The following is a 14,968-nucleotide window of genomic DNA, read 5'->3' on the forward strand; positions in this document are numbered from 1 at the left end:
AGGCCGCAGCGCTCAGTCCTGACGTCATCATCTGGAGGCGATCATCTTAACGCTGTACAAGGAAGACAATATTTTATCATAGAGAATTTTTAAGTTCGTTTGTATCTTTTAGGAAGGGCTGAAAGCTCAGAGGAAGTTAGCTTTTAACATTTACCCTCAGAAAATATAGTTAGGAGAGAGAGAAGAAAATATTGAATATTTACATCAACATTTCTTGTTCAAGAAGCCACTATGGCCACCACAAAAAAAACCTAATATCACACAAATTCATGTTGAAAATCTTTACAAACTTTCTGGTGGATTTTTTTTTAACTCGCGTGTTACGTTCAGAGGAAATTCGTCAAGTTGCCTAACCAAATAATAAACTTAGAGAAGCATCGCTAGCACTTTCATTATTATTATTATTAATATTATTTCATTGTCTTTCCGTTCATGAAAAGACGACGACCGATAGCACTTTGTAGTACCAACACTCAATTATTTTTTCAACAATTAAATAAGGCAAACAGCAACAAAGTTTAGAGTGTGGAGAATTAAAAATGCCAGGAATTAGCAGTAAAAAGATCATAGGCGAGTATGACATTCTGTCCTCAAGCAGACATGTAATACTTTTGTTGAAAGGAAAATAATATTCTCTTCTGGAGGTCACCTGACATCAGAGCCGACCTCGGTGGCTGAGAGGTCAGCACAGCGTGCTACAACGACAGGGGATCCGGGGTTCGAATCCGTTCGGGGCACGGATGTTCTTTGTGAGTGCTACATCAATTTTATCATATCGTCATTCGTCCTCATCGTCGCCATTAAGCAAAAATGGTAGAAAAGCGACGTTAAATAACAAAAATCAAACATGACATCAGCAAGTCTCAATACTAGTAGCTATACCATTTTTTTTAAAAAAAATTGAACCAATACTTTTTACAAAACGGTTTAAGGATTGAGGTTACGATTGGTACAGAGAAAAAATATTTACTTAGACTATCGAAAAAGGTTAGGTTGAGAGTTTGGCGTTAAGCAGTTTGGTGATTTATTTGTTTCCAATAACTAAACATCAGTAAAAATGTCTAAATCATTTTGTTTAGGAATACCAAAAAAGAAAAACCTGTCACATAAAAGTTTGTTAAACCAAAATCATTTATGCACATGTAAGTTAAGAATTTGATTAAATATACTCAAAAAGAAACAATTTAAACAAAATGACTATGTTCGCTTATTCACATAGCTCGGTAAAAATGTACGCTTTTTGTGTGAAAACGTTTATTTGAAACATAAGCAATATATTCTTGTATAATTATACAAGGAAACATTCCATCAAAGTGCTTGTTGTTACACAATGTACTTTGTATCTCAGTGCATAACCTAAATTCCAACTTGCTTTCCATTATCTCCGATTAACCTAAAGAGGCACTAAATGAGCTAAAAATAAGAATATAAGTGTGCATATTTTTCAATCTTGCTCACTTCTATAGTTAAGCATGCTTTGAAACTGAACATTTGTATAAATTATATAGAAGTTTCGATGAAGAACATGTTATCGAAACAGTAGACTGCATTGGCAGATTTGAAAATATTTTATAACGTTGAACAATTCATTTGCAACGATAAACAACTATGTAACTTTTACCAAATATGGTAATTCAAGTTAAATTATTTGACATTTCTAAAGAAATTAGCTTGGTTACATTTACCAATTCAATACTGGTGATCAAGAATGATATTCAAGAAACAAGTAAAACTTGACTAAATCTAAAAGTATGTTAAATGCCTATTTCGTGCACATAAATATTTACATTATGAACTAAACTATTTCTCTCGTTTATTTATAAGTATAAAGTCTATGTTACTTACCCTGGAGTTCATCGTAGGGTCAAAATTACGTGGAATTGCCCTAATCCATCTCTCCTTTTCAGTAACGTCTTGAGGAAATCTAAATACATTAGTCTTACTCTTCTCATCATAATTTCCTCTACAATTGGGAACACAACACTTATAGACCATATATCTTGTACGCTCCCACTTCACTTATACTTCGTTGCAGTTCTTAATATTGCATTGAAATTCCACATTCGCTAAAAAAGATCAACATTACTTCCAATAAATAAATCAAATATGGCGGCTGTCTCGACTACAGATGATGACGTCGCTCACGTGACTAGAACAAGCCATTCGGCTTTCTCCAGATTGAGAAGGTGATCGCTGGATACCCTGTGGTAAAAAGGTGAGTGCTTCTTGTGGTGCGAGACTGCACTTGAAAGTGAATTTCCTGGAGAAGGAATCACTTCCGATGTTCCCATTGCTATTTTATGGAGAAATATGTGGTTTGCCAGTTTGTGTCTTATTATGAGGAGTATGGATATGAGTATGAGTATGGATATTTAACATTTTCATTCATGTAAATAATGCTGCTTATTAATTTTAATATTTCAGGTAATGTGTTCTAGTCTGATGGCTTTCATCAATATCCAGTATCAGTTCTGCCTTGCATGTTGCGAGTGTCTGAAAAACATAACAAAGAATCAAGTCATTGAGGAACACGCAAACGTTCAACAGAACACGGTTCCACCGCAGCTGAACAGGAGGGAGTCACAAGTACCGGATTATGCTGGCATAATCCAACAATGCTTCGGCAACAATAGTCAGCCTTCTCAGGGATGCTCAACAAGATGGCAAGGAGATGCACAAAGCTCCGAGAGTCCCGTGGCTCACCCGGGAAGTGGGCCTAACCCTTTGTCTCCTTGCATTTTTGGGCAGCAACGTCGCTGGTCAGAGGTTGCGTCAGGCGAGCTGAGAGAGGACGTGGGGGAGGGAACCCAGCGCAGATGGTCCATGCCGGCCGGAGAAGGAGCTGGTTCGAGACTGCAGGAAGAAGGTACCTGGTCTAGTCACTTTCAGGCAGGGAAACTTTGTGTCCCAGTACCACATGAAAAAGGCACTAGAAGCTGGTCTACTACTCCAGGTAATTTTTTTAATGCAAATTTTATTCTTACACGTGCAGAAACCATCTGTTATAAAATTGGCCTATGTGTAGTAATATCTCAACTTTACCAGAGTGCCTTCTTTCTATGGTATGGGATGTCTTCATTTTCTATTAAGTTCTGTGGTAACACGATTATTTTTTTTTTCACCACAGTATAGTGTCCTTACCCCATCCCTCTTCTTGCCAAAACGCGTTGCTGCTTTTCTTTCTTTCTCATCAATCAACAATCAGCTCTCCTCCGGGTATGGTCACTTCATCACTCAGTGCAATGTATATGATGGAGGGATGAAGACACAAAGGATAAAAAAGAAAGGAGCTGATCTGAATCTTTTGAGACTCGAAGAATGGTCAAGGGAGCAAGGGAAAAAATGTTCACCCATGCCACCCTCCCCTCATCCTGTTTTACAGGGGGGAGTGAGTGGCATGACACTTGGCAACTGCAACCTAACCTTCCTTTGTCAGTGTGCACTACACCCCTAGATTTATGGCTGTGATTTTTTTCCTAATTGGGGAAACAAAGGATGTTGTACTGTGGCAAAAAGAATAGACCTTGTTTCCATGTTAGAGAAATGCTAAAGATGCTGAACCAAGCAGTCTTTGTTTGCATAAGAAACACTTCACATGTAATGCTATATCAGGGTTGAACAAAGAGGAACATTTTATATATACACATAGTATAGGAGCTAGACACAAATCACATTATTGGTGACAGTCCTTATCTGAGACGTTTTCTCTTCAGGTATTCCACCATGTGCCATTTCCTGACAGGTTACATTACTGTCTCAGCTTGTAACCTTTTATTTTAAACTGTAAAAAGTATTTCCTGTGTCAGTCCTTCTTTAAATATAGTAATAAGAATTTGTTAGAAAAAAATTGCTGTACAGCATTAATCTTGATATTTAGCCTCCATGATGGCACAGTGGTAGCATCGTCACCTTGTAATCAAGGTGTCCCAGGTTTGATACCTGGTGGAGGCACATAGTGGTTCAGATCCCACTTTAAGCTGTAGGCCCAGTCCAGATTACCCTTACTGTGCATAAAGTGGACTTAAAACACCAAATCAATCAATCATTAATCTTGATACTTGTAGTAAGCAAATGTGTATTACACAATTAATAGTTATAGTCATGGGAAATTACAGGTTACATTACTGTTTCAGCTTGCAAGACTTTTTGTTTTAAACTAGAAAGTATGTCAGCCCTTTTTACAATCTCTGTCAATTCATCTTTCGATATCTTTTAGAAATTCTCATGATTCCCCACAGATCCGTGTTGGCACAATACGTTAGCAAGTCAAGAGGAACTTCAGGAAGTCATTCAACTTTTGTCCTGCAGGCCAGGACATGGCCAGTCCACTCAACTGTATCATCCAGGTAGACATATTCCAGGTATGTTGAGAAACAAGTAATTTTGTTCATATTGTTCTTAGCATTTACTTACTGAAATGTTTGTGTTGTTCATCTTGCCATGTTAACTTCTCTGATGTTAATGAGGCCTGCTTAATGAAGGTTCTGGGTTTAAATCCCAGTCTGGTCATCGGTTCTCTTTAGTGTGTGTGTTATTTCATAGGTTTCATCAAAATCGTCATTCATCCTTGTCATTGCAACTAGCCTGAAGAAACAGGAAAGCAATGTGCAAAGATATTTTTTAAAAAAGGGATTTAGTGTGAAAAATACTTTTATTATTTTGTAGGAGTGGAATGATGTGAATGTTTTGCCGATACAGACATAAAATATACTGATATTGATAACTTTAATTTTATCTATCCAATACGTTACGTGTTAAGTGTTTTTACCTTAATAAACTGCCTTGGTCAGCGACTTATTGGTTTCTATCCAATAAAATTTTAAATGTTCCATTGGAGAAAGTTAATGTTTCATTAACTTCCTTAATTGTTTGTAACTAAGTGACTGCAGTGGGTTTTGCGTTTGAAAATGAGATAAGACATTAATTTTCCAAAACCATGACATGCACGTTACTCATTTATGTTCATACAAATAAATACAAAATTGCAAACTTCTGCAGTAAATTATAGGCTATTTGTAGATATTTCGTATCTATAGATTCATGACCAATTTTACCAATATGTCAACGTGCCTATATCAGTTTGTACTGAATAATCTGTAACATCTCCTTCATTTTCACATGTAGAATGAGTGTGAGATCTGTTACCACATTTCACCTAAAGAAAATTTATCTTTTTTTTTTTTTAGATCTAATTGCAACCTGTGTCATCATTGTAAACTCATGCTGCCAAAGTTTCTTAACTAGAGTTAAAACTACACAATCAAATTTTATTTGTAGTATGGATGTAACAGATTAACTAGTACTGTATAATTTTTGACCAGTATAGCATATCAGGGTATTGATTTATCGATAAAATTATCAATAATTTCGCTGATCCAATGTACGAGGGATGATCGGAAAAAAAATAATACAATGTCTGTAAATTCCTGTGTGTATTTATTAGACAATCCGAACGGACTCACTTGAAAGGATACTTCATGCACTACTACTCAACATAGCCTCCTCCCTGGTTCAGGCATTTATCCTAACGCTTCACAAGGTTCATGATGCCTGCCTCATTGAACTTGGAGGTCCTGTTGTCGGAGCCAAGCCCTTACTTCCTGCTGCACAACATGCCAACCATTTTCACCGTATTGGTTTTTGATCACGATTTATTGTTAAAGCACTTTCGTGAGCTAGCTTTTTTAAATAAAGAGGGATATTTTTATTTATTATTTCAGAAGTACTATTTTTCGTGTCATTCTTTGATCCAATTGAAATCGATGTCATTGCTGCACCCTCGAACATCTCTTTGCTCGGTTACGCTCGGATGATGTTGTGCAGTATTCTTTCATTTCGATCATCCCTAGTATCTATAAATATCCCAAAATTTAGTGCAAAAATCTGCCATTTGTTATTTTTGTTAGCATAACCTTCAAGAGAAATTACAGTATTGCAAAGTTAATATCATGAGTATGATATATGCTGCAGCTGGTGATTTCTACCTTTGGCAGGTGTCATCCTCACAAGCTGCTCTCAGGATGGACCAGTGGAATCCTGGCACTCAAGTGTGAGTCCTTCAGGCTTTAGCTGGGATTGGTCCTTACAGCATTCTGGTGATGGAACACATGGTAAGCATATTATGCATACATATATGTATGTGCCCATAATTTAAAAATCAATCAGTCCATTGAAACCAATCTTTGCTCTATATACCGTACAGGTTCTTTAAATTTAGTCTGCCGATAACATGAAGTAGCGACTATAGCATCTCTTTCATGCAAACATTGGGTTGTCCCAAGTTTCAGTCTAGTTAGTGTCATGTGTAAAGTGTCTTTCTAATGAGAAAATTTATCTTGTGTGTCAAAGCTTGCGGGAGGACTCACCTGTGTGCAGACATGCTGTTACCAGAAGGAAGGGCCAGCAGCAGTTTGGGGCTTCCACCTCGACGTGGAAGCTCTCCGAGACTTCCTCCTGATTCTCAGCTCGCAGCTCCTCATCATCTTGCTCATCGCTCCAGCTGGCCTGCTCCAGATCTTCATGCTCAAATGTAAGTTGGGGGAATCGGGCACTTATCTAGAAACTTACTTCAGGATGGTTCATTACAGACCAACCAAGTACATGCAACACGTCATAGGTGGCCTCCCTGACCTGGGAATGGAAAAAACATGGAAACATTAGGGAATTTTTGAATACAGTGGGCACGTTCATAGCCAGCCTCTGTTCAACTGCCCATTCAGCTAAGGAAGTGACTCATACAGCACCTGTCGCGACATGTTTGTTTCTAGCCTCCAGTTTTTTCGTTAAATTCTCTATTCAGTTGAGCAGTGAATGTATTGTTGTGTGGACGTTGTTATTGTTTTGTGTGAGCACTGTGGTTATTTTTACTCTATTACTGTACAGTCATTTTTATTGGCAAAATGAGTGAAAATCGAAAATGCAATGTAGTGATGATGGAACAAAAATTAAACGCTCTAGAATGTTTAGACAAAGGCAAACCAGTGAAGCGTATCTGTGACAAACTTCATGTAGGAAGAGTATTGTGAACAAGTGGCGCCGGAATCATAAATCGTAATAATTCGGTTTAACCAGTCATTTTGTTATCCAGCCAAGGGTCTGGTCCCATGGTAGCTGGTTAAGAGGGCATCCACTGTAATTATATTTGTTGTTACTAAGTAGGAGTGGCCGCGGTGGCTCAGTCGGTAACGCGTCTGACTACCATACTAAAGGTCCCGGGTTCGATCCCCGGCCGGTTCAAATCCGGGAACTTTTCTAACGGTGGAAGCGGCCCCGGCGCCCACCCAGCGTCGAATAACATGGGTACCTGGGGGAAACCCTGGGGGGTAAAGGCGGTCAGGGGCGTGATGCTGATCACATCACCTCCACTCACGACCGGATCAAGAAAGTGTGGGGCGTTACCCCCACACCCCCTATACGCCTTCATGGCATGGTGCTATGCACAGGGGAACACTTTACCTTTACCTTTTTTAAGTAGGAGATGTCCAGTTTAGGCATGCACTGATTTTTCCAGTTACTTAAGCTTTTGCCACACTATGTGGCTTCTTTAGGAGTTAAGGCGAAGAGGGACAATTACGCACCGGGCATGCATTTATTCCAATATCGAAGGAATTGAGCAATGCTACTAAAAAGATCTCCGCCAGAAATGAAGAGTATGAATTTCTCCCCATGTGGCGAGTGGAAGTGGTTTCCTAAATTGATTATTAAGCCTTATACGATTTTGGAAAAATATTATGAATTAGTATTTACCAAATCCCATGTATTCCTTATGGGACATCAACTTCAACTTCAAGTTACAGCTCATCAAATGTGAGTTTCGACTTTTCCTACTACTATGACATAGTTCAACGTCTCCTTTTTCCGTCCATGTACTTTTCTACGTCATCGGATGTTTGATATTCCCGAGAGAACAAATAAAATAATGGTCCCATAAGCCTAGTGCATTTCTCCTTGCCTCCTACGGCCATCCTGGCAGTGTTGCCAAACCTGATGTGCATTATAGAGCTAAATTTCACCATTAATATAGCTAAAGAGGACTTTCAAGGAGCTAGATTAACGAAGGCTGCATAAATTGTAATTTTAGTTGTCAGAGGGGTGGGTGTGCTGCTATTACCGTTAGCTTTAAAGTGATGGCAATTTATTCTTAGTTTTCACCACCTAGATTTGGCGGCATCACCCATCTCAATAATCCAATGATGTTAATATAAAATCGAAAATAAAGGGTTCCCGGATAACAAAATTGTCATCTTCATCTTAGCCACAGCGCTATGTATAAAAATACATGGGGAGGAAAGAAGAGGTGGGTGACTCAGCCTATAGCTATACGAATATCACGTCACGTGCAAAATGTACACTCATGGTAAAAGTTGGTATTTATGGTCCGGAGCCTGTGGTGGCATCATAGTGGGGCAGAGGGCGGGTGCCACAGTTCACAGTCAAAGGAGTGCACGAAAGAGCCAGATCTGGCTCCAAAAGAGTGAAGTTGGCAACAGTGATCAGCAGCTGCCCCAGCGAGAAAGACCTAGGGGAAATTGTCCCTCCTCGCCTCAAGACAAGAAAGCTCAAAGTTTGAAACATGGTCATGTAAGTTGGGTTTTTATTTATTTATTGAATTTCTGTAAAACAGTCTTCTAAGATTAAAGAACACAAAAAAATAGGATAAAATAAAATAAACAAAAATGAACAAGCCAAAACAGTACCAAGTTAAACAGATCAGTTTCACAAAAGCATTACTTATGTACATTTTTTCCTATGTTGGTGATTAAATAGAAATATGAACTGAATATATCCACTTGGTTTGAGATGATGTTGAATTGATTTGGTAGCCTGTGGAATAATGAACATTGTATGACTGAGAGTCTCGGAGTTGCAGTGCAGAAAGTTTCCTTGCTCCGTGTTTTATGTTTGGGCACTCTGAGAGAGAGAGAGTTGTGTGGAGTGGGATGCAAAAGGATTAAAAATAGAAGGTAAAAGACAATGCCCCTTTACAGCCCCAGCTTGTATCAAAGGTCTGGAAATTTTAATCCTCGGATGACAATTTGCTTTTATTTCTTGATTGATTCCAGTATATGAGGGTGAGTTAATTTTTAAAGCATACATTTTATATTCTTGGTAGACACCTGTCTTCAATTTTGATTTGGTTAAGGAAATATTCTCTGTATTAAATAGTAAGCACAAATAGCCAATGTGCTGATGCACCTATACCATACCAAATCAAACCAAGTGATCTTGGTCCTAATCAATTTTAATGAATGTGCTGTTATTTTTAGTGGCGTAGAACAAGCTATATTTATATTATTTCTTATGTAATCCATGAATGTAAAAACTTATCACATATTTACAAAATGCTCCCTAACGTATCCCGTACACATTTTTGTAGGTGGGGTGACCATGAGCATCGTGGTGGAACAGAGACTGAAGCAGGCCACAGTGGATTTGATCTTTTTCCCCCTAACCTATCGGACAGCTCACAGACCTCCAGGAAAAGCAGCTCATCTACAGATTCCTCATCCTCTCATTCATTCCACAGTCGATCCACGACAGGCTCAGAAGGAGGGGCGGTGAGTAGGTGAAATGTTTTATTTCTTTTCAGCATTTAGTGAATATTAATCCAGCATACAGTTAAAACTTTTTGTAGATTTCATACTAAAGTGACATGTCATTTGGGAACAAACCTTTAGGAGATTTCATACTGAAGTGACACTTCGTCACTTGGGAACAAAGCCTTTTGGAGATTTCACACTGAAGTGACAAATGACATGTGTCACTTGGGAACAAACTGAACAACAACATTTCACACCGTAGTGGCATGACATCCTGCATAAACCTGCATCGATCAGTGAAATCCTCAAATGACACATGACATGTGTCACTTGTGATGTTGGTGTGAAATCTCACTAAATACAATTAAATTTAAATGTTTAGTAAATATTTTTGGTCTATTTCCTCTCAAAAAGCGAAAACTTGATGCATCAAAATGTTGAATAAATAAAGATATCCCAAGTACAAAAAGTACCTGAACATAAATATTTACAGATTGGCTGTATAGTCACATTCATACTAGAAGCAATGACAGTAAAATAATACAATTTGTAACATTGTATGTAGAAAGATTAGAATTTTATTTTCATATTTAAGTTAACAGCTACTCATTTCAAAATGCCATTGCTCTACCAACTGAGCTAACCAACCATTTCCATTTTCCATTGTCTAGAGCTTTTAATTAACATTACATTTCAAGAGAGCACCTCTTTTCTCATCTTCAGGTAAACAAATTTCTTTTTGTCTGCTTTGGGGATTGAACATAGAACACACCTGTGATTTTTTTACAAATCTGGTGTGCTAACCACACTAGCAAGAATAAATTTGTTTATCTGAAGACGAGAAGTGGTGCTCTTTCGAAACATAGTGTTAGAATAAGTATAGTTTAAAGCACTAGACAATTTTTCAGTGTTATTGTGGTAGCGAAAAGTTAAGGTCCCTACATAGTTTTGTCAGTAAGGTGTGTGTGTGTCCCCACATTAGAGGAAACAGGCAAATAGGCTGAGTGCTGATGCTCCAGTAATAAATTTATGTATAAGTCAATCAGTCTCCTCCTATCCTTTACAGGAAGTTCGATCTCACCTCTATTCAATGTGGAGCGGCAGCGAAGTTACACCGCACCTTCCATTCATCAAAAACAGTGACGCCACGGACACTTCTAGTGTCAACATTCGACAAGGTGCATGGAGTGCACCGAGCATACAGGTATCAAGGTCTGAAAGCAGGCCACCCCAGAGGCATGGGTCAGTAGATCCTAAATATACCTACTTCAGTGGGTCTAATCCAAACCCATAAATTGTTTTTTTTTTTCATTGACTGGCGGTTATATTTTTTCTTTCTTATTTCCAAAGGGCTAGAAAACTGTATGTAATGTATGATGTTTGAATACACAATCGCGGAATGAAATGCAAAGAGAATAATTTTTATGAGAAATATTACTGATTTTTCTTCCTTTCAATAAACCAAGTGGAATAAGAATATTTTCACTATGTTGTACAGGAGGGTTTATAAGTAGGTACTTGTATACAGTTACACATTATTGCCAAGTAACAACTGTTTACCTACTTTTGCACCCCCTGTGCATTGAAAATCTTAACCATTTACTGTCAAGACAAATTACACAGACTGTTTTTCTTGCAAGATAAGAAGTAAAAGTTATTTAATCCAATCTGCAAAAAGTAAAGTATAATTACAGCACTTGCCAATATTACCTTATAATTTTAGTCATTATTACTTGTAGTCATTAATTTTTTTAGCAGTTCAGTAGTATTCAGTCACTGTTCATTATTAAAATCAATTTACGGTATATAAGTTCCGAACAATGTAAACTCATATTTATTTTGTTATGTATTGTAATTTTTTCAACAAAAATTATGGATGAGCTCATTCAGGTGGGTTGACAACCGCAGTCTAGCTTGTTAATCACAACCAAGTACCAAAATTGTATAAAGGTAATAATATTATAAGACTGACATATGCTAAGAAGGTTACAGTTTTTAAAAAATGCTGTTGTAATTGCACAAAAGAACCTCTTGGCATTATTTGCATTTTGTGCATGTGTTTTTCATTGTATTCGCGTAAGGAGGCTAGATGTAGGGCTTAAGATGATGTGTGTAAACATATGTTGTTTTGATGAATCTTTTCACCTTCTCCCAAAGTCCAATACTGAGATATTGTATAGAAACTTTTGTGATAGATTTATATTTTAAATTAGAATTTCAAATACTCGGTTCCTTTCGATTTCAATCAGTTGATTATAGTTATTTTATATCTCCCCCCTTTCTTTTGTTATGTGGGCATTATAATTTTTCGAAAACTCCTTCATTGTATGGAATGATTAAATAATGTATGAGAAAATAACGACAATGTATGAAGGTAACCACTATGCAGTTTGCAGAAATATTATTGTTGCAATTTTTTTTAGCAATATGCAAAATTGTATTTAAGTTTTTTTCCTTTATAATCTAGCAGTAGCAAACCAGTAAAAGGTCATAGGTTGATGAATAAACCAAAGCCGTGAGTTGAATAAGATATGTTTGTGATAAGAATGTGTTATATAGTATGGTGTATTGTTTGTGTTGCTGTGCGATACTGATGCTGTTATGGCAAAATGAAAGAGAATTCCTTTTATTTTATCGGAATGATTTGGGGGAGGAAGCAGATTTGAGTTCAGTGCAATAATGTGTACATTGTGAGATGATTTATCATCTGTGTTGGTGAAACTTTGAAAGTGCGAAAAATACCATATTTAATTACATTACTCATATCTAAATTTTAGTCATGTTCAAAAATGTTTGTTTCTAGAAAATTATGCAGTAAAACATATTTTGTTTAAAACATGTATATATGAATTAATATGTGCACGATTAAGTGGATTGTCAGGATGCATATGACATGAAATACTTCAATTTCTGTAATTTCAGGTTTTTTTGTTGTAAAGACTATTGACTTTTTGTGTGTCTTTATTGTTTTTATTTTGGCCTTGTCCTGAAAAAGTGTGTAATTTTTTTTATTATATGAAACAGGGCATTAATATTTTCCACCGTTTTCCATTGGCTTAGGGTGACCCAGGGTAATTATTGGACACAGAAAATTGGGGTAAATATTGGACAGGGACCAAAAACCATGTTGTATCATAATTTGTTACATCTAACCAACCAACATTTGTTAATTGCTTATCCAGCAATGCTCTGATTAATTATTGGGATGAAATTAGTACATTTTCTCAAAAAATATATTAATAACCCAAAGCACTTGAAAAAAATTGTTTTAACTTTTTTTCAAAATGAAACAAAATGTGGATATGTGTGTTTTCCTTTACCTGATCTTGAATTTTGTAATTTCCAGTCTTGGATATGTGTATGAAGGTGGTGCGTGCTGAAAAACACCATTGTAGGATGAACAGTAACAGCATGACATGCATGTTTAGTTATGGGGTAATTATTGGACAGCTTGATTATTGGACTGCAACAGGTACTGGTGGCCAGCGCAGCCACAGATTGAAAATGTGAAAACTGTTTGTGTTTTATGGTTCTGTGGAAACCATTTCAAATAACTTGTAATGATGAAATAAGGTCAATGTTTCAAAGTATCTCTAGTGCCTCCCCGATGGTGCAGTGGTAGCGTCGTTGCCTTGTAATCAAGGAGTCCCAGGTTCGATACCTGGTGAAGCCACATGGTGGTTCGGATTCCACTTTAAACTGTCGGTCCAGTCCCTGTTAGCCTTACTGTGCATAAAGTGGACTTAAAACACCAAATCAAAATCAAAGTATATCCAGACTCCGGAACGAAATATTCCCTACTCCGCAGTCTGATCGTGTAATTGAAGATGATGGGGAAAGTGACAACCTAGTGTAAGCCTATAGCATCTCAATATGCTTTGTTGCAGTGTGTTTGATTAAAATACATTTGTGCAATGTTTGTAGACCTACTTGAACAAAGAAGCTGTCTAAAAGGTTTAAAGTTTTGAAATGTTATTTAGTTTTTAGTTATAACTATTTAGTTCAAATCAGTTCAGTTAGTTAGCTGTAGTTTGGTGACAGACAGCACCTCAATATGCTTAAATTCAGTTGTTATAGTTTGTGTGATTACAAAACACCATTTGTTCAATGTTTGTACTTGAACAAAGCAGGAATTATTAAAAGGTTGCCCGAAAAACTAAAAGTTTTGCTAATTTTTACTAGATTTCACTGTTATACATTTTTTACAGCAGTCACATGGTGTTCAATAATAAACTCGCAAACAGCACCTATAGTACACACCATTGTCCAGAATTTACCCCCTATAGCTCATCTCTGTACTGTGCAGAACAGATTGAAAACTACTGTCCAGTATTTACCCCCGCTGTGTCCGACAATTACCTCAAGGGCAGGGTAATTTTTGGAGAGATTTTTTTTCTGCTCCTGAAAGGAATTAGTAAATTTTAACAATGGTACCCGACAGATATATCAAATAGTCATTACCAGAAAAATTACTGGCTAGAAAAGTATATAAATGTGGAAGCTATATGTAAAAGTTTGATTTTTGTCCAATATTTGCCCCGGGTCACCCTATATTTCTACATAAGCTTCATAGGGTTCCATTCTAGCTTGAGTAGATCTTGTGAAAAAACACATCAGATCAGGTCATTTAATCATTATTTTAATTTTTTTCTATATAAATACAAAAGATGTACATGCAATTTGAATAGTTTAAATTTATCTTTGTGTAGAATGTCTTTGAAGAAAACTAGATGCATAGATAACCTACAGAGGTTGTCACTCTCGTCGTTGGTGCAAGCAGTACCAAATTCAATTCAGGCCTGTAGCTGAAATAGACTTCCAGTGGAAGCTCACATGTTATCAGTGGTGATGTTTCATGGAAGTGTTAGGGTAGAAAATGAAGGGAGTTATGACTGTGTTAATATATGCACCCCCACACACAAACTCATTTATTTACATGTCCTTAGCTTGAGTAGAATCTTCACTGAATATTATTAGTTTCCTATTTTATCACCACACCACCCCTTAACATAAATTTCCCAGAAAAATGTTAATTAAATGTTATTAAGGTAATTACATTTTAATAACTCTCATGGATTATATAAATACTATGAACGTTGTTTTTATTATTTGGAAAGAAAAAGCTGACTCTTACTTTGTTATTCAACCTTCTAAAATGTCAATTATGAAGATCTAAATGATTCATTGTTCACTATTTGTGAAGAAAGAATGTAACTCTTCAATGCATCTCATAAGGAAATCTATGTAAAATGTAATCTTGGAGGGGTTTTAGAGATTTAGAGAGATGACTGCGTTCCTACTGACCTGTGTGAAAACCAGGAAAATCAAAATAGAAATGGTCGTGGAATTTTGTAAAAATATTCAAAAACTGAAAAATCAAGGAAATTAAATGTTCATTTTTGCTTGCCAGGATTGGAAATTGAAAACGT

General features: G+C 36.7%; 1 protein-coding gene across 4 annotated transcripts in view; it reads left to right on the plus strand.

The window, feature by feature from the left end:
* The window catches only part of LOC145987619 (uncharacterized), a 53,415-nt gene extending 40,916 nt beyond the window's left edge, over positions 1–12,499 (plus strand). The window contains exons 5-10 of one of the 4 annotated variants that reach the window (XM_083122019.1): positions 2,425–2,953; positions 4,239–4,361; positions 5,994–6,110; positions 6,349–6,529; positions 9,377–9,557; positions 10,606–12,499. In XM_083122019.1, coding sequence (XP_082978145.1) covers positions 2,425–2,953; positions 4,239–4,361; positions 5,994–6,110; positions 6,349–6,529; positions 9,377–9,557; positions 10,606–10,833 — 1,359 coding nt within the window. In that variant the 3' untranslated portion in view covers positions 10,834–12,499. Of the gene's footprint in view, positions 1–2,424; positions 2,954–4,238; positions 4,362–5,993; positions 6,111–6,348; positions 6,530–9,376; positions 9,562–10,605 lie in introns of all 4 variants that reach the window. The other 3 variants (XM_083122020.1, XM_083122022.1, XM_083122021.1) reach the window with 3 other exon arrangements.
* Positions 12,500–14,968: the final 2,469 nt, after the last annotated feature.

Source organism: Lepisma saccharinum, chromosome 5 (genome assembly GCF_977018435.1).
Source record: "Lepisma saccharinum chromosome 5, izLepSacc3.1, whole genome shotgun sequence".
NCBI classification, from domain to species: Eukaryota; Metazoa; Arthropoda; class Insecta; order Zygentoma; family Lepismatidae; genus Lepisma; species Lepisma saccharinum.